Below are 18,608 nucleotides of genomic sequence, written 5' to 3'. Positions count from 1 at the left end.
GATCTCACGATGCATTCCAAGCAGGGCGGATCCACAGTCCTGGCTAGCAAGCCGTCATCCTCGTTCTCGACGGCCGCATCATCTTCGGCAGCATCGGCAACGTCAGCGGGTACATCACGCAGTGGAGGAAGCAGGCTTCTCTTTGGAGAGATCGATACCAGCAGTGAGCGATGTACGCGTGACCCTTCTCGTGCGATACGCCATAAGCATTGCTAACACAGATACGCCTTTTAGCTACAGAGAGCTATGCCTCAGTGTGTAGCTTCGTACTCTGCGACAGCAGCACCTTCCTCAAATTCTGGCTCGAAGACAAATGCCGGGAGCGACTGCTGCGACGCCTACCCAAGCAAGATCTGGCGAATTTGCGACTGACATGTCATGACTTCAGCGTGCGGGCTGCGCCGGCGCTGTTTGAGGATCTGAGCATTACCTTCAAGACGAACATATTCGCAAGACCTTCAAAGCTTGCGGCGCTGGACCGCCTAGGCTTCTATGTCAAGAAACTACACTTCAACGTCCCACATACGGCACAGTCGTTCCTCCCGCCACTGATTGAGCCTCAGACTGGTGCCGAGCTCAGCTTTACATACACGCCGCAATGCGAGCCTTCAACGGCAAGACGACCAAAATACGGCGATCTAGAGACCACGGAGATCCTGTCTCGACAATACCCGCCTATCTTCCATGCCGCCACGAACGTTCCGGGCTTCGTCAAAGCCTTCTCTGCTTTCGTCGATCTTCAACACCTGGCTGTAAGCTGCCCAGGCTATGATGCCTCGAATCGGTACCGACGCAGCGTGGTCGACTACGCGCTGATCTCTCTACGGATCGCAATCGAGAAGAATTCACTCAATGCTCTGGACACCTTGACGCTTTCTCCCATCCATGCTGGAGGGATAATGTACCTTTCACCACTGCTCGGATTCGGTGCCTCGCCACGATCAGCAAGTCGGTGGTCTAGGATTCGACACCTCACGATTCACTCTACCGTTCTATCGACAGTACCTAACAGCTGGGAGCCAGACCAGTTCAAGCTGCTCCAGACCTATCTTCGTAATTTCCAATCTAATCTTGAGACCCTCAACTTTCGCTGGTTACGGAAAGGACCACTACCTGTGCAAGGCGGCTCAACGCACACCACAGCGCCTGCGCCGGTGACAGGAACGCACCCGGCACATTCGCAAGCCGCTACTGCGCAAAAGGCAAAGAAACCACGAGCGCTGCACTTTCCAAAGATCAAGCACATTGAGATCGAGAATGTGTCAGCATCGGCCATGGAACTCAGTAGCTTTGTCCACAGCCATCGACGCACGATCGAAGAGCTCAACCTCGAAGACGTCGAACTCACAACAGGCACTTGGGAGGAAGCACTCGCACCTTTGACAAAGCGACATCGTCGACCATTGCCGAGAACAGAGACTGCAGTGATCCCCATCATGCTTTCTCCTACTGCTGAGCTCGGCCTCTTTCCTGCACCGATGCAGCGTCTAGAAGTGGCCAACGAAGAGGGTGGGCGGAAGAGCGTGAGGCTCTCGAAGTGGTTGCAGTCGAGGGGGAAAGCACCTTCCGCGAAGAAAGTACGGGAAGGGTTGCTTGGGTGTGAGCAGCAGCTGAGGAAGATGCTGCGAGGCAGTGCGTTTCCTTGGCGATGAGGCATGAATGTTATGATGCTTATGAGGTATGAGATGACTGTCGCTGCAGATACCAGGAATGAAAATTATGATCACGATTGTTCGCTAATCTCATGGACGAGTGCGAACCAAAGCGAGACAATGTAGCTACTTCGTCTTCCTCCATGTCATAGGAGGCCAGCATTCCAACGGGATACTTGGCACTTGTCTTCCAGCTTGACCAAGGTTTGTTGGTTCAGGTATTGATTCAATCCTCGATTGATCGATGTGATCAGGCTTGGTCTAGGGTGAGTTCTTACGAGCATACGGTTGCACGGTGTACGGTACATACGCTCTCGCATCCTGATGCAAGTGACCCAAGACGACCGTTCACCATCGACCAGTGATCTGTCGTTGCTCGAGACGAGTTCACACCCTCTATAGCTGCGCGCCGAAAAAGGCAGCTTAGACCGTGCGCACCAATGGATACAGGCGCCCAGAGGAACCTCAGACCTCGTGACGATGATATTGGCGTCTTCGACTGTGGAGCTTTGATTTTACAGCTCAACCACCTCTTGACAGCTCCCCTCTTCGTCTACGCCATTGGGCATTGCAATGGCGGATCAAGAAGAAAGTATAACTATACAACTATTGATGACTTCGCATCTGCAAGGGTTCCCTTCAAGTGCACCGCTACACCTCACCAAGCAACGATGTCTTTCGACCAGAACCCTCGCCAAGCGACCCTCCAAAGTCTCAGACGAAGACCTAGACCAATTCAAACAACTCCTCAAGCTCTCCAAGATCGGCCCGGAGACCTACGAAAACCAAGTCGCCAACACCAAGGATTATCGCGGATTCGGCGTGAACCGTAAATGGCTTTTAGAAACCAAGAAGCAGTGGGAGACGCAGTACGATTAGCGCAAGACTGAAGCCCGCATCAACAGCTATCCCAACTTCACTACTCAGATCGAAGAGGATGGCTTTACTTTCAACGTCCATTTCATCGCTCTGTACTCGCAGAAGCCGGATGCCGTTCCTTTGCTTCTACTTCACGGATGGCCGGGGTCATTCCTGGAATTCCTGGGAACTCTCGATATCTTGAGGGAGAAATATAAGCCTGAAGACCTTCCCTTTCACGTCATTGTTCCATCTCTGCCAGGCTACGGATACACCAATGGGCCGCGTCTTGACAAGGACTTCGATATCGAGGGTGCTGCGCGTGTTCTGGACAAGCTCATGATCGGTCTAGGCTTTGGCGATGGTTACATCTCCCAAGGCGGCGACATCGGCAGCTTCCTCACCAGAGTAATCGCCGTAACGTCAGACTCCTGCAAGGCTGCGCACATTCATTGGTGTATTGGCCAGCAAGGCGACACTGCCAACTTGACTAATGCCGAGAAGAAAGGTGTCGAGCGCTGTATAGACTTTGCTACGCTCGGGAATTCGTACGCTAGAGGTGAGTCTTCAAGGGCAGAGACCATCGTGTTTCGTAGCATAGCTGACCCATTCCTCCTCGAGAGCACGGTAACCGCCCCGCCACTATCGGCCTCGTCCTCTCCTCTTCGCCCACAGCGCTCCTAACCTGGGTTGGCGAAAAACACCAACAATGGACTCACGAGACCCCACCCATTGGCGACATCCTTGACTCCGCCACCCTCTACTGGTTCACTGAGTTCTTCCCTCGCGCAATTTACCCTTACCGCCAATTCTTTGGCGCCAATCCAACTTTCTTCCATAACGAGCCGCAGTGGTATATCAAGAAGCCGCTAGGATACTCTTGGCATCCGGAAGAGTTGAGCCCGGTGCCTAGAGATTGGGTCGCACAGACGGGCAACTTGGTATGGTATAGAGGTCATAAACAAGGTGGACAATTCGCGGCTTGGGAATTGCCCGCGACCTTTGTCAAGGGTATGGAAGACTTTGTCGCAGAGGTGTGGCCTAAAGCGAAGTGAGATGTGAGGGTTATTATGACGGGCTTTCGGAAGGATGTCTTTTTGATGTTATGAATAGTGTGTCATGTACTTCGTGGTTGATGGAAACTCACGGCCTTCAAGTTTGTTCATCATAAATGCGGCACTTTCGCACTCGCCAGCCCCAAATTCACTATGCTGAGCAGTCCTTCGCCCAAGATCAAACCAGAAGCGAGTACAATCAATGGGGTTTCCTCGCGTTTCTTCCAGCCCGTCCAGTACCATGCCATGAGTCCGCCAATGGTACGTGCGAGAGTGAACGACGGCGTGTTGTACATGCCGACTGCCACGGCTATTCCGCCAGGCACGTAAGGCACCCACTTCGCCTTCTTGCTGTTCCCGTATATGCGCAGTGCAGTCAAAAGTGCGAAGATGACCGCAGCACCAGCCGCAAACTCTGCCGTTTTGGGAGGCAGGCCTTGTCCAGTGACCAGGCGTGCAGTGAAAACCCACACGAAGCCTGTCGGGACTTGGAAGAGACCTCCAGGGATTTCATAGACGTTCGTGTATAGTCTATACACGCAAGCACTGACGACTGCGCCGATGGCAGATCCAATAAGCTGTCCCCAGAATTGTGCTTTGGGACTTGCGCCCAGAAGATGTCCACATTTGAGGTCTTGCAGCAGATCGCCGGCTTGCAGAGCTCCTGCTTCGCTGATGCCACCTGCAATGAGGTTGATCGTTACGGCATTCTTGCTGCCCGCCGGCACTACAGCTGCGAAGATGAGCTGAGTGAGCTTGCTGATGCCGCTCACTGGGTTGAGATCTGTCTCTCCAAGTGCACGTACGCCCATGATGCTCAGGAGCAATGCCAGGACGAGGGCAAGGATGGTGAGACCGATGCTGATGATACCCGCGAACGAGTATTGCACTGCGAAGATGCAAAAAACTAAGGTCAGTACGAGGCCGACGAGGGTTGTCTTGAAGCCGATTTGATGCTCTGGAGGCGCATCATACTCTGCATCATCTTCGATTGCCTGGGATCCCATTCTTCGAAGCGAGTCGGGTGATTCTGATCCATCAGGCTCGTCCAGGTTGACCGGACTATAGCCACGTATGACAGGTCTGGTCACATCTTGCACATATCGTGTCAGACCTTTCCGCTTAATCCCCTTGACGAGCCCTGGACCATAGATGCGACCATAGGTGATAGTCGGTCTCAAAATCAGCCAACCGAGGCTCACGACAGCGTCTGCCAACATGATGGCTAGGCTGACCCAAACAATCCAGCCTTTCGAGCCTGTGTTCCAATCAGACACCGGCCCAGGAGCCCAGCCTTGGTCTTTGGCGATCGGTGAAAGAACCGCCCAGCCGATGAGGGCTCCTAACAACATATGGATTGTGGTGGCTGGACCCATGATGATGCCTTGCCCGACATACGCAGGACTGGGATTCAGGTTCCACTGCCAAACCTTTGACATGTGCAGTCCTAGGAATGGTACAGAATGTAGCTGCGGAAGGAAGTACGAGAGGAGCGTGTATCCCCCGGAAATACCGAAGGAAGTTGTCAAGAGTCGGATCTGGTTTCTCCAGTCTTTCTTCGCTGCTTCGCTGCGGCTGTCACGTCTCCCGAGTGGCTCTTCTTCAGGCCAGTCGTTCTGTCCTGCGCCTGGAGCCGTATCACTGAGCAGTCCGCGGCTCTCTTCATCCGCGCCATTATTCGTGCGCTTTCGTTGGCGCGCTGTTTGTTGTTCAATGTTCCCTTCTGCTCCAGTCTTCTGCCCACCATGAAGGACGCCAATCATGAGCGCCGTGGCTGTACCACTCGGGAACTTGAGCTTCTCGCGTATGATGACCTCTTTCCGTAATGGCACAGCGAACACGACACCGAAGAAACATAGACCCAATGCCCACAGGATCAACTTCCCAATAGGCAGATGTATACCAGACAGCTCTTCCTCTGCCAACGTCGATATCTGAGCAGGATCGCTGTAGCTGATTTCAGGCGTCTCTGACGGCTTCAGCAAGAACTCAAGCGCGGGCACAACTCCTACGAAACCACAGCCCAACGGCATTGTCCCCACTGATCCCGCGACGGTCTGCACGAGCACATTCTCCACCTCACTGAATCCTTCTCCAAATCCAAATCTCTTCATAGGGCCACCGAGATGGTTGGCAAGTTCCCGCAGGCCCTTGAAGTATGCGAAACCTATCAATGCACTAGGCATGGCCATCCCAGATATCCAGCCAGTCTGCAGCCCAAAGTACGTGTTCGAGAATGCAATCAATATGCCAATCATAATGCCCGTTAACAGCGCTCGTAATGTGAACTGCGGCTGCTCGCTCCTCTTCGCCAGGAATGCAGCATCTGGCTCCTGGCCGATTGGTTCTTCGAGAATGCTTCGACTGGTCTCGTGCTCGAGGTTGTTGTCGCGGTTCGCGCCCATCGTTGCATCGTTCTCGCGCGCTCTCTCAAGCGAGGTTGAGCCTCTGTCCGGCGCCATAGTGTATCGTCGTCCTCCCCGCCCGTGTTGAACAGGAGGAAGGGTCAGACGAGCGCGGTGAGAAACAAAAGAGCACATGGCCAACTCTCTGATGACGCGATCGCGACTTTCCCCACAGAGTGACAGAACAGATCAGCATCGCGGCATTCATTCGGCCCGTAAAGCTTGATCCCGGTCGCTGTTGCCCTATCGACATTTCTTTCGTCTGCCTGCCGAAGATTACATCACAACGACATCAAGGTCAAATCGTCCATCATGCCAGGCTTGCCACATGGCTGGCGCATGAGGAATAAGGATGGTGAGGTTGCGGGACCACCGCCCGAGGCAGACGGCGTCTACGACTCTCAGGATGAAGACAGCGAGGACGGATTTGCTGAAGCATTGGATGTGCGGCCTGACTCGGAAGGCTGGGAAGATGCAGAGGATGACACTGAGGTGCTGAGTATCAAGTGTCTGCTCTGTGACGAGAAGTTTCCTACTGCTCAGGCCATGTCGGAGCATTGCGCCAAGACCCACGATTTTGACCTGGTCTCTGTTCAGCGGCAACACAGTATGTTCAGTCCCTCCTACTTGTCGTTTCCAGGGTGGACTCATGGTCATGATCTAACAATACCTAGAGCTCGACTTCTACACAACCATCAAATTTGTCAACTACATCAGATCAGAAGTGAAGGCTGGCAAGGAGCGACCCGACGTGAGCGATGCAGCTTCATGGAGCGATGACAAGTTCCTGCAACCGGCGCTTGACGAGGATGCATTGCTATTCAGTCTCGATGATATCCTGGACGCTCCTGTAGAAGCGGAAGACGATACACAGGCCGGATCATCGAAGTGAACATTCTGCCCAAGGTATCCGGCTCCGACATCGACAGCAAGCGCATCCACGGCTAGCGCTGTACTCTTCTTGCCGATACTCTCAATCACACAGTCGCCGCACATCGGGCCGAAGTCGGTCTCCTAGACGCGGCGTGTCCCGGCGTATGCGGTTTGGCAGCATGCAAAGCTTCTGCTTGATCAAATGATGGCAACTCGAGCTTCGCGGCGCCGACCATAGCTCTTGCTCACATGCGCCACACACAAGCGTGCTCTGTTGAGTCTTGAACTCGGATAGCTACGACTTCACCTCCTACATGCCCGGAGACCATGCTGGAAACCAAGGCCGTATGTCAAGGTTGGAACAGTCTATTTCTGGAGGTACATCAACGAAGCTGCAGCACTGCAGCCTAATGTGCCATACCTGCAATACTCCCCCATCCCATCATTCTTTCAAATGTTTGCAAAGGTGCCTCTCGTTATCCTACAGGCCGAGTCTACTGACAGTGTGCCTTAGCTTCCAGCAATACGTACACAAACCCACCAAGCCACGGACACGGTGCAGCACTCACAAGATTCAGAGTGGTATCAACTTCTACATCACCTTATCGACCGGATCGAGAATCGTGGAAAGCGCCTGTATTCGCGATCCCAGCCATACTGTCCGCCATCTTGAGCGTCGATACTGGCATGGCTGATTTCGAATGGGCTGCGAAATTGTCACGCGATCGCCAAAGCACAGCCTGCATCTCACTTCCGCATCGCAGGATCATGTGCACACGCCTGTAGAAATATTGACCGGAACTCATCCGTCGATCCAATGGCCGCGGGCTGTTCCGAGCGTGGTCTGCTCACAGTCGGAGAAATCTTTGCGATCTCTAGGGCAATGGAGGTATGACCGGTGAGCTGAAATGACCACTGCGGGTTGAAGGAGTGGGGATTTTCCGTGCATGTTGGCGCTTGTAATTTTGGAGACACTTCACGCTAGTGCCGCTACCGCGCTGCCACGCGAGTGTTTTGGTCGCGCACGATTGACATGCCTCAATGCGTGACCTCTTCGGATGGTCGGACGTTTCACGGTGACAACTTCAGTCTGGAAACGATGTCTTCGAGGTTACACCACAGGATATCTCACTACGTGTCTCGTGCAAAAGGCGACACGGCTGAACAACAAAGAATTCGCCAAGACCGAGCGCCATCACAGCCGAGCTAAGTTAGGAAGCGAAGGATCTGTCGCCTGCGCTGGCCCAGGCACTGCCAATCAAGAACGGAATAGGTAGGCCTCCAAATGACACAGAGTTCCTGTGGTGGCGCATGGCATGGAACAGTGTTCCTTCAGAAGCTGAGCCATCAATATAAGAGTGAACGTGACAACACTCGAGGACAGGGCAGACCACACAGATAACTCTTACGCCTTTGACCATATCCAACCAACCGTATCAAGTCAACATGCTCGCCCAAACACTTTCTGTGGCCGCACTGGTCTTGAGCGTTTCCGCTCAAAGCATTTCGTCTGAGAGCATTTCATCAGCTTCTTCAGCTTCTGGAGGCTCTGGCACGGCTGCTCGAGCCACCACCACCTCTGCCGATGGCGAAGTACAAACAACGATTACTGGCCTGATCGGTAGCCTCACAAGCGGCTTTGCCGCTTCAATCGTCAATGCGAACCCTTGCGAAACTACTCTGGCTATGCAATGCACAGGCGATAGCTATGCTTGCTCCATAGCATCAGACGTTGAGGTGCGCAATGACTATGTCACACACCATACGGCATATGCTAACGCCTTCACAGATCATGGTCACTCAGAACCCATCAGAATATGAGTTTGCCTACGCTACCAGCACCCTCGGCGGGCAAATCACTCTTTCTCAAAGCTGCTCTTTGGATGGACCATCTGGCTCTGCTAGCCAAATGATCTGCTCTGCCAGCTATCGAGTCTCTGCAGGAGGACAAGCGACTGGATCGACCACCGTTGAGACCTTGACCAACTCGGATGACTTCAACTATGGGCAAATCCCAATCACTGCTGGTGCTGAGAAGCTGCCCTCGGCTGGCACATCTTGCACTGTCACTCAAGAGCAAGGCGCTGCGGCACCAACTTGCGTGAGTGAAGTCTACAAGATCATCGTTCCCGTCGCTGCCGGCCTTGTCGGCGCCCTGATCTAGAACTTTTGCTCGGCGAAGCTTTGCTTGAGGCTTGACATTTGGCGACGCGCGTTTGTTTGAGATACCAGATGCTACCACGGTTGTTTACAGTTGATATACAGAAGAATAATGATAAGACACGATCACATAACGCAGTACGATAATACCCGCGGCTCCCGCGGAGGACGATCTACAGTACAGATCTTCTTCACGAGCAGCGTCGAAGCCGAGCGCCGAAACTCTGCTTTTTCTTTCCCAAACTCAAAGCATAAATCGGCATGAACCTCGCTCCAAGCAAAGGCCAAGCCATTCAGTGACTTCCCAAGCTGCCAACGATGTCTCTGCACAAACCATCTCTGTGGCATCGTTACCCCTATAACCCATGCCCGGAGCACCCGTAACGTACCTCATGTCTTCGCACCCGGCTTCAACGACCATCATCACATCATTCGGAACGCATACACAACGGCTTTGATTCCGCTGGCCCGGAACGCCTATTCACCCTCCGATCCGGCACATTGGGAAAGGTCTGCAATATGCTTACACGACTCACGCTGCTGGCAGCCTTACTGGCCTTCAGGACATCGGCGGAAAGACCACCAAATTCTCCCAGCAATGATGAGTTCTCGTTACAGACTCTGTATCTCGGAAGTCTGACTACGGGTTTCGCTGGGACAGTCGTGAGCGCTGATTCTTGTGGCACGACGTATGCCTTGACCTGTACAAACTCGACGCTATGTCCAGATCCTGTGACGGTGAGTTAGATGCCAGCGAAGTCATTTGCGGGTTGCTGACGAGATGGTAGTTCACTGCCACGGCCGCTGCTTCGACGTATCAGTATCAGCTCGCTACCAGCACGAGTGTTGAAAGAGGGTCCGGTGAGGCTTCGATGTCTCAGAGCTGTACGATTGAGGGCACATCGACAGATACGTCGGCAGTGTGTAGTATGGCTGAGAGCATTTCCTTCAATGGTCAGAGCTCGACCGCGAACATGAAGACGACTATCGCTGGAAACGATCTGGTGTATGCTCAAGTACCGATCACTGGGAACCTTGAAGCTCTTGCTGGTGAGACGGGAGCTTGCAGTCTAGATGCCGCGGCGACGATGTCTGGGAGTGGAGCTGTGCCGACGAGGGTCAGCGAGGTGTATAAGGTGATTGTTCCAGTGGGAGCAGCTCTGCTTGCTGGCGTTTTGTGAGAGTCGGGAAAGCATTTGTCGAAAAGTATTGTTCATGAGCGACATGCGGTTTCCAATCAAGCGTAGCGTTTCGTAGACGAAAGCATTCCATCGCAGATGTCCATAGCAAAGTCATGGCATCAGAGAGTTTACTTAGCCAGACCCTTGTCATCTTCGGCTCTCGGCGCGACCCGTCAGATCCTTGCAACCAGTCACACTCAAAACTTCAACTTCTTGCGACTCACCTTCCTTCCTCCTCCAAGCGCCATCCTCACAAATGCTGCGTTTCTTTGCTCACACACAGACAACGGCTTAACTGCAGCTCGTCTCCTCCTGGCAAATGAGAAATTCGGAGTAATCTTCAAAAATAACGCTACCTCTCATCTTTCGCGGATTTGAGCTCTGGCATCTGCCCGTGAGGGCCTGCGATGACACTCATCGTTGCATTCGGCATCAGAAATTTCAGCCCGACCGCGTTCGCGTGTGACAGGTTATGGGAGTCGGTGCGAAGATTGTGTGCCCTCCACGACTGGGCGATCACTTTAGTGCAATACGCGGCGTATCTGAGGCTTCTGCTGGTGGACTTTGGTTCGCTGGCGGAGGTGGATGGTATCATTCGATTCCGATTACTCTTGTGAGGATGGCGCTTCAACCTTTTTTTCTTTCGAGGTGAGTCTATGGAAACGACAATGGGTGAGCAAAGATACTACTGACGAAACTTTTCTTTCACCACATTTCTAGGTAGTGACTATTGCGTGCTGCACTCAGCACCTTTGGCCATCGCATATCGAGATCGACATTACGCGATTACTTGCTCGAAGCAAGCGGCAAATCAGCAAGCTTAGTTCCCTTCAGAATGCAAACATCGACTTTCAGTCCTCCAATATTGGCATCCTGCTTTTCGACTCACTCTTCGTACTCTCCAACGAATACATCAAGTCCGTCCGCATCGTATACTTCGTCCCTTGCAAGACATCATCCCCCGAATGCAGCAAATCGCGATGCTGAAACAGCAAAACTCTCCCAGTCTTCGGCATGACATCAAAGTCCCCGCTCCTATCCATACTCATCGAGTGAAACGTCGTCGCACCGCCCGTCAATTCCATCTTCGCAAACTTCAGCCTCTCCTTCGCATCCATACCCTCCATCTCCTCCTTCGAAGGCGCGCCGGCATTGTTCAAATACAGGTGGAGCGTGAAGTACGACCTCTCTTTCCGATCTGGCGTCTCGTAGCTACCGTCGCAGTGAGGACGGAAGTACTCGCCACCGACATACTTCAAGAATCGCAATCTCTCATTCGGGCGAGAAAACTTCCAGACCTCACCGCGCTTCTGGGGACCATTGCCGAAAATGCGTGGGACTTGCTCGAGACGGACGATTTCCTGCACTTCAGGTAGGTGCTCGATGCGGTTCCAGACCTTTGTAGCGATCTCAGCTTGATCCCAGATTATACGGCCACAGTTGCGTGAGTCGAGCATGAGCGCTTGCCTTCCGCCACCGACATTGATCATGGCGCGCTCCCAGCCTTTGTCTGTGCTTGCTTCTGCTGCTTTGACCATTTGGTTGCATTCTTCCGGGGTCAAGACATTGTCGAGGATGACAGCGTAAAGACCGTCGTATTCTGGAAGTGAAGTCTTGCTGAAGTCGATCTTGTTGACTGTGATGTCGTTTGCTGGTTTGGAGAGGAAGTCTTCCGGTAGGACTGATGGTGGTAGCGGTTGTGGTACCATTGTGGCGGTGGTTGCAGCTTGGATGCTGCTGTTGTCAATGAGAGTGGGAAGTTCTGTTCTTTATCTTGAGGATGTGAGATGGCCGTTTGCTGTTTTGAGGCGCTGTGCTGATGCCTGCGTTGCTGTGAGACGCGCAGGGATGACTCAGGCGACCAGAAAGGGCAAGAGCTGAAGGGGCGAAACTGGAGGCTGTGAAGCACACAACGACTCATTGAGCTGAGTCTGCACACTTCAATTGTACGTTGCATACATCTCCGAGACCGATCACTCACTGTCGTGTCACACATGCATGGTACTGATGAAGCCCGGAACCTCGACATGGCCTGCGATTTCTATGCGTGTCGGTCATTGGTTCATTCCTCATCTAGTCTACGCAAAGCACTTTTGCCTTCCCGCATGCTCGCCTCTACCACCAGGCTGAGCCGGTACTTTTGGTGCTTCTCTTCATGCGAGGTATCATCTCGCGATACCTTGCGACCACTCTGTTCGGCATATCTAGTCTTGCATCGTTGCGTCCGGATCAGCCGTGGTGATCAGACCTTCAATAGCTTCAGCAGCAACCGAATGTCCTTCACATCTGTTTCTTCCTCGGCGACGACAGTAGCGGCCTCACTACCGGCTTCACGAGCAACACCCTTGCTAGCAGCCTTGACGAAAGTGGCCTTCTGTGCATCAAACATCTCATCAACCTGTCTCTCTTGCTCCAACCTGCTCACTTCGGCATTGGCGTTCTTCTCCCCGGTCGACACAGCTCCACCTACGCCATCAACCGCAGCCGGCGAAAGTACAGTGTAGGCGACCTTGACGTCGTCTGTCGGCACAAGTCCTGCTCGCTTTCGAAGTCGCTGAATGCGGTTCAGGACTTCTCTAGCGAGGCCTTCTTGTGCCAGCTCGGGGTATGCGAAAGCGTCGAGCAAGATCATGACATCCGCATCGACGCCTGGCTCCAAGTTCTCGGTGTCCTTGCTCTTCTTGAGGTTGCGCTGCACTCTGAGGTCCTCGGCAGTCAAGTCTTTGCCCTCCACCGTGATGCTACCAGAGTCGAGGAAGCCACGAATTTCGGCTGGAGAGAGCTTGGGCAGTGCAGCCTTGATCTTGGCCGCATCTTTCTTGAACTTCATTCCGAGGTTCTTGACATCGGCTAGCACGGCATATTCGACACCATACTTGCTCTCGTCGCTAGTAAGTACAAGATCGCGAACATTGAGTTCTTCCGCAATGTAGTTCTCCAGTGTTCGCACATCATCGAGAAACTCTTGGTCTTGGTGTAAGACAACCAAGGTCTTCAGAGGTGTCTTCAGTGACACGGTTCTCCTGTCTCTGCAGATGCGACCCAGTTCGATGACCTTCTGCATCCGGCTGACGCGGCGCTCAACGGTGGTGTCAAACAATTCTTCGCGAACTGTTGGGAAACTGAAGAAGTGCACGCTCCTAACATCTTGGCCCTTCGTTATGGTGTCAGGAAGATGTGATGCCAGTTGCTGGAAGATGTTGTCGCTCAAGAAGGGAATGAAAGGAGCCAATGCTCGCGTGAGTGTGTAGAGCACTTCGTACAAAGTGTTGAGGGCGTGAAGAGTATCAGTCTTGCTACCTTCCTCTTCATCAGTCGTTCCATTGACGCTATTGGCCTGGGCATCATCAGCAGTAGGCTTGCCACCCGATGCAGTCTGGCCCTTCAATCGGTTGCGGTTGAATCGAATGTACCAGTTCGTGACATCATCCACCATCTTTAGTAGACGAGGTACGACAGTATACAAGCGATATGCTTCCATCTCCTGGTTGACGTACTGCAGCAGGGATTGTGTGGCGGCCAGTACCCATCTGTCCATAACATTGTGATTCGACTTCTGCATGTCTGGGTCAAACACAAAGTCTTCCGCGGTGTTCTTCTTGAACAATGCTGCTTGTTGTGCGAAGAAGTTGTACGAGTTCCAGAGGGGCAGCAGCACACCAGAGACGATCTGCTTGACACCAGCTTCTGAGAATCGCAGAGGCTCGGCCCTCACGACCGGCGAGTCGATGAGGTATAGTCTCAGTGCATCAGAGCCATATCTGTCGATGACAAGCATGGGATCTGGGAAGTTTTTGAGCGACTTTGACATTTTCTTGCCATCCTCCGCCAGCACAATACCGTTGACAACGCAGTTCTTGTAGGGGAAGGTGCCGAACAGATGTGTACCAAGAACAGAAAGAGAGTAGAACCATCCTCGGGTTTGGTCAAGGCCCTCTGCGATGAAGTCACCAGGGAATTTCTTGAAGAGTTCCTTGCCTGGACCTTCTGTCGGCGAGATACCAGAATCCGTCTGTGATGCATCAAAGCCGGGGTAGCTGAATGGGTAGTGTGAAGAGGCGTACGGCATAGATCCTGACTCGAACCAACAGTCGAAGACTTCCTCAACACGCTTAAGGTTGCCCTTACCTTGTTTCGAGGGAATGGTGATGTGATCGATGGAGTCTCTGTGCAGATCTTTGATCTCGCCCTGATAGCCGGACAGCTCTTTGAGCTCGGCAACAGACGAGACACAGACGATCTCCTTGAAGTCCTCAGATGCCCAAAGCGGCAGCGGAGTACCCCAAAAGCGGTTGCGGCTGACGTTCCAGTCCTTCGCAGCTGCAAGCCAGTTGTTGAAACGTCCAGTCTTCACCATCGACGGTACCCAATGTGTCTGTTGTAGGTTCTCAACCAGTTGTGGCGCAGTGTCCTCGACCTTAATGAACCAGCTGGGAACAGCTCGCTGGATAAGGGGCGTCTTTGATCGCGGGCAGTGTGGATATCTGTGAGTAATCTGGGACTTGCGTACCATGCGACCCAGACCCTCAAGGTACTTGATGATGTTCTTGTCGGCTGCCTTGACGTTTTGTCCTTCAAAGTCCGGTACCTCGCTCGTGTAGTTACCGCCAGCATCCAATGGGTTCGGAGGTGGTCGGTCTCCATTGATGATGCCATATCTCCAGCTGATTCCGTAGTCGTCCTCACCAAAGGCCGGAGATTGGTGCACAACACCGACACCGTCATCTTGCTTAACGTATGTGTCGAGCAGGACCCTGAAGCCAATGTCCTTGAATTGATCATAGAAGTAGGTGAAGAGTGGCTTGTACCTGATGTCGGCCAAATCAGAGCCCTTGACCTTCAATGGCAAGACTTTGAACTTGTCCTTGGCTTTCTTGGGGTCCTTGAACAGAACCTTGAGACCAGCTTCCAGCATGATGCAGGTGTTCGCTGACTCGACATCGTGGACCAGGATGTATTCGTAGTCGGGATGCACGCACAATGCAAGGTTGCTCGGTAGTGTCCAAGGTGTCGTTGTCCACGCTACGAAGTGGACTGTGCCGCCAACCACTTTCTCAATCTCCTCGACCTTCGCTCTCACCTTCTCCGGCTGTTCGTCGACTGGGAGCACAGGGAACGAGACCGTCACAGCTGGGTCCTGCACGTCTTTATACTCCTCACCAGCTTCGCTCTTCGACAGAGGGGTGTTCAATGCCATCGAGTAGGGTAGCACTCGAGCTCCGTGGTAGACCAAGCCCTTCTTGTATAGTTGTGCAAACACCCACCAACACGTCTCCATGAAGGTCGGGTCCATCGTCTTGTAGTCGCGATCAAAATCAATCCATCGTCCTAAACGGCCAATGACTTTCCTCCACACACCAGCATATGTGAGCACGGCCTCCCGACATCTTCTGTTGTACTCCTCGATACCGATCTTGTCCACAGCTGCCTTCCCTCGCACGCCAAGCTCTTCTTGTAGCTGCTTATCGATGATCTGCTCAATTGGTACACCATGTGTATCCCAGCCAAATCTTCGTTCGACATATCGTCCTCTCATAGACCAATATCGTGGGATGATGTCCTTGATGGTTGACGCGAGAAGATGGCCATAATGCGGCGTGCCAGTGGCAAAGGGCGGCCCGTCGTAGAAGACATATGGTTGTTTGTCTTTGGAGAGCTCGAGCTGGCGGTGGAAGGCGTTCGTCTCGTCCCAGTGCTTGAGGATGCGCTCCTCTTCGGCGGGAAAATTGATGGAGCCCATTGCGGGCGGCGATGCTGATAGGTGCTCTTCCGGGAATGTGCTATGTCTTGTCTACTGCTCGACGGAGAGTGTGTTGCCTTTTTGTCAAAGAGATCCCTTGCGCTGTGTACTGACTGTGCTCTCCTCCAGCGGCAGTCACAATACATACCAGTGACTGTTCCTGGTTCCTGCCAAATACAAAAAGTGGCGGCTGAGTCAGCAAAAGTGACAGGGGCTTGCAGACTAACTTCACGCGTTCCTGACAACGCTATTCTATCGACTCCTTTCACATGACTTTGTCTAAGCTGATCAATGTATCGAACGGCTCATCATACCATACTTGAGAAGGGAAAGGACACAGGGGAGGATCAGTGAAAGTATGATATCACTAGACAAGCCTCCATTGCTATTCTAGCTTTATCACATGTTGTTCGTTCATAATGATCTAGCATGTCGGATGCGCGAGGCTACCAGTGGTCGTCTTTGGACCCACCAATACCGTGCTACGATTCGACAGGTGCCCGCCCAATGTTCATAACCAAACACTTAGCTGGCCGAATTGAGCTGTGCCTCGATGGTCTACTGTCGCTGCAGGAGACGGAGCTGCTCAGCCATGTCACCAATCTCCTTGTCGAGATCCGCCACCTTGTCTTGTCCACGCTTGAGCATGGCCTCGAGCCTGCCTTTCTCCTCAATCAAGCCAAGCATCTTGTTCGTGGCAGCGGCGAGCTGAGCGCCAGTGTCGATGATCGGCTTGGGCTTGGGGTGAAAGGGCTGGGGGAAGATGGCAGCCGCAGATGAGAATGAAGATGCGCGGTTGTTGTGAACCTCGACTTCGTAGCGTTGGCGATTCAGCTCGGCCTTACGCTCGGCGACCTCCTGCTCCTGTGCGACACGTACTGCATCCTCCATCGCCTTACGCTCCTCGATTGCCTTCTCTCCATACTCCCGCTGCTGCTTGAGCTCCTTCTGCTTCTCCATCATCTCAGTCTCCTTGATCAGGTTGGCTCGATGGGCGCCAGGGATAGTACCTGCGGTGGTGGCGATGGCGGAAACAGGGGCAGCGGCAGCCGGTGGCTCGGCGTAGTCGTCGTAGCTGAGTGATGCATCGGCCTCGCCTGGCGCGTCGAGTTCGTTGTACTCGTTGGGCTTGTTCTTGAAACGACCGAGGCTCTCGCGAGTGCCGGTATGCTCGAGCAACATGTTCTCGTCTGCAGCGGTGTAAGCTTTGCCCTTGCGCTCGTTGTCAACCATTCGAAGGAACGCACCGAACTTGTTGTTCTTCTGGTTCTGCCACTGGTTGCCGTCAGGGCTGGGGACGCGGTGAGTAGGGCGATCATGCTCCTTCTTGCGGTCGTGCGGGAGGGGGAAGGGGCGTGATGGCATCTTAGATGATGGAGTAGTAGTCGGAGTGGAGGTAGTTGTCGGCTTGTGGTTGACGTTGGCGGGGTTGGCTGTAACTGCCGGGGAGGATTGACGGCGATCGTGGGTGTTGGTGGCATTGCTGAGTGGCGCACGTTGGATACTGACGACGCTGTCAGAGCGATCTGGAGGCGGTGAGAGTCTGTCGGAGAGAGGCTTGGTCTTGGGAGGTCGAGGACCGCGCTTGGGAATCGCCTGGGTCATGTCCTTCATCTCGTTGGCCACTTGCTGTTGGTTGATGTCAGTGTCGGTCGATAGTGTAAGACCTGGCATTACGCTTACTGCAGCGACCGCAGGGTTGAAGAGCGAAGGACCAGGGTTGGGATCGGGGGAGGCAATTCGGACGGGCTGGCTCCGAGGGGGCGCGAAAATGCTTGGATCTTGGTAGACGTCGCGGTTGGGAGGTGCGTGTTGAGAAGAGCTGCGGGGGGGCTTGACGGTGTTGTCAGCCCAGCATGAGCTCTCCATCTTGTCTGCTGTGTCGATCGCGGTTGTTGGTGTGCAGGAAGAAGAAAGTGAGGGCGAAGGCTGGCTTTTTGAGGGAGAAGGCCGGGCGTGCGTTCCGTTCAGATCACCACCACGACCGCCACGTTCCCTGATCGACCGATTAGGCCTGCGGTGGGATCTTCTCCTTCTGATTCGCAGAAAATCCTAGTCAGCCTGATCGTGTAGATGCAGCCCTGCGGGAGACCCACACGCGAGTGGAGCTGCAGCGGTCGATGTTGCAGGGAAGGCACGCAATGCCCGCACGTGGCAGTAGTCTCGCAGTCCAGGCAGGCATGTAGTTCGTAGCGTACGCAGGTCCAACACCTTGGGTCGAGCTGATGTAACGTTAGCCTTGTGATAGCACGCGCTCGACGGCACACAACGTACCGGTGATGAGTCCAACGACAGCGCCACCGGCCAATGCATGTGCCCAACCCAACTCTCCAGCATCCTTTGAAGTGGTACCTCAGGCGAGCTGAGGCACATCACTCCAGCGGTTTGCGTAGGTCCCTCAACCAAACATCATCTGTCCTACAAATAGCAGGGCGTTAGCCATACTCGAGAACCACATGGCAGTGTCTTAGACAATGGTGGACCGCCGTGTGATATGCATTCACGACGCGCTCCATGTACACCATCATCTCAGACACTGCTTGATGCCTGGTACCCTTCGAGAACGTCCCCAGCATGGCGGCGCCATGTCTCTTGCCATGCTCGATCTCCAGAAGGACGCGACTGTGCTCAGAGCAAACAGTGCCGGCCTTATTGCAGGAAGACGTGAGGCAATAGCGAGGAGG

At 53.6% G+C, this 18,608-nt stretch overlaps 10 protein-coding genes across 10 annotated transcripts; 6 read left to right on the top strand and 4 right to left on the bottom strand.

The window, feature by feature from the left end:
* Positions 1 to 9: 9 nt before the first annotated feature.
* On the top strand, positions 10 to 1,652 carry CLAFUR5_04469 (uncharacterized protein; the record flags this gene model as incomplete). The annotated part of the gene is made up of 2 exons (XM_047903617.1): positions 10 to 172; positions 235 to 1,652. The coding sequence occupies 2 exons, from the start codon at positions 10 to 12 to the stop codon at positions 1,650 to 1,652; spliced, it is 1,581 nt and encodes a 526-aa protein (XP_047760700.1).
* A 612-nt stretch (positions 1,653 to 2,264) lies between these two features.
* CLAFUR5_04468 (Putative epoxide hydrolase) lies at positions 2,265 to 3,565 on the top strand (the record flags this gene model as incomplete). The annotated part of the gene is made up of 3 exons (XM_047903616.1): positions 2,265 to 2,474; positions 2,532 to 3,069; positions 3,132 to 3,565. 3 exons carry the CDS (start codon positions 2,265 to 2,267, stop codon positions 3,563 to 3,565), a joined length of 1,182 nt encoding a protein of 393 aa, XP_047760699.1.
* Positions 3,566 to 3,675: 110 nt separating this feature from the next.
* Positions 3,676 to 6,027, bottom strand: CLAFUR5_04467 (Putative oligopeptide transporter; the record flags this gene model as incomplete). The annotated part of the gene is made up of 1 exon (XM_047903615.1): positions 3,676 to 6,027. The coding sequence occupies one exon, from the start codon at positions 6,025 to 6,027 to the stop codon at positions 3,676 to 3,678; it is 2,352 nt and encodes a 783-aa protein (XP_047760694.1).
* Positions 6,028 to 6,282: 255 nt separating this feature from the next.
* CLAFUR5_04466 (Ribosomal protein arginine N-methyltransferase rmt3) lies at positions 6,283 to 6,862 on the top strand (the record flags this gene model as incomplete). The annotated part of the gene is made up of 2 exons (XM_047903614.1): positions 6,283 to 6,577; positions 6,645 to 6,862. 2 exons carry the CDS (start codon positions 6,283 to 6,285, stop codon positions 6,860 to 6,862), a joined length of 513 nt encoding a protein of 170 aa, XP_047760693.1.
* Positions 6,863 to 7,157: 295 nt separating this feature from the next.
* On the top strand, positions 7,158 to 7,357 carry CLAFUR5_04465 (uncharacterized protein; the record flags this gene model as incomplete). The annotated part of the gene is made up of 2 exons (XM_047903613.1): positions 7,158 to 7,188; positions 7,209 to 7,357. 2 exons carry the CDS (start codon positions 7,158 to 7,160, stop codon positions 7,355 to 7,357), a joined length of 180 nt encoding a protein of 59 aa, XP_047760692.1.
* Positions 7,358 to 8,289: 932 nt separating this feature from the next.
* On the top strand, positions 8,290 to 9,007 carry CLAFUR5_04464 (uncharacterized protein; the record flags this gene model as incomplete). Its single annotated transcript, XM_047903612.1, has 2 exons — positions 8,290 to 8,580; positions 8,633 to 9,007. 2 exons carry the CDS (start codon positions 8,290 to 8,292, stop codon positions 9,005 to 9,007), a joined length of 666 nt encoding a protein of 221 aa, XP_047760691.1.
* Positions 9,008 to 9,522: 515 nt separating this feature from the next.
* Positions 9,523 to 10,184, top strand: CLAFUR5_04463 (uncharacterized protein; the record flags this gene model as incomplete). The annotated part of the gene is made up of 2 exons (XM_047903611.1): positions 9,523 to 9,741; positions 9,792 to 10,184. The coding sequence occupies 2 exons, from the start codon at positions 9,523 to 9,525 to the stop codon at positions 10,182 to 10,184; spliced, it is 612 nt and encodes a 203-aa protein (XP_047760698.1).
* Positions 10,185 to 11,035: 851 nt separating this feature from the next.
* On the bottom strand, positions 11,036 to 11,893 carry CLAFUR5_04462 (uncharacterized protein; the record flags this gene model as incomplete). The annotated part of the gene is made up of 1 exon (XM_047903610.1): positions 11,036 to 11,893. One exon carries the CDS (start codon positions 11,891 to 11,893, stop codon positions 11,036 to 11,038), a length of 858 nt encoding a protein of 285 aa, XP_047760697.1.
* A 533-nt stretch (positions 11,894 to 12,426) lies between these two features.
* CLAFUR5_04461 (Isoleucine--tRNA ligase, cytoplasmic) lies at positions 12,427 to 15,924 on the bottom strand (the record flags this gene model as incomplete). The annotated part of the gene is made up of 1 exon (XM_047903609.1): positions 12,427 to 15,924. The coding sequence occupies one exon, from the start codon at positions 15,922 to 15,924 to the stop codon at positions 12,427 to 12,429; it is 3,498 nt and encodes a 1,165-aa protein (XP_047760696.1).
* Positions 15,925 to 16,482: 558 nt separating this feature from the next.
* On the bottom strand, positions 16,483 to 17,793 carry CLAFUR5_04460 (uncharacterized protein; the record flags this gene model as incomplete). The annotated part of the gene is made up of 1 exon (XM_047903608.1): positions 16,483 to 17,793. The coding sequence occupies one exon, from the start codon at positions 17,791 to 17,793 to the stop codon at positions 16,483 to 16,485; it is 1,311 nt and encodes a 436-aa protein (XP_047760695.1).
* Positions 17,794 to 18,608: the final 815 nt, after the last annotated feature.

This window comes from Fulvia fulva, chromosome 4, assembly GCF_020509005.1.
Source record: "Fulvia fulva chromosome 4, complete sequence".
NCBI lineage: Eukaryota > Fungi > Ascomycota > Dothideomycetes > Mycosphaerellales > Mycosphaerellaceae > Fulvia > Fulvia fulva.
Note: the sequence above shows the minus strand (reverse complement) of the source record. Positions and strands in the feature narration are given on the sequence as shown.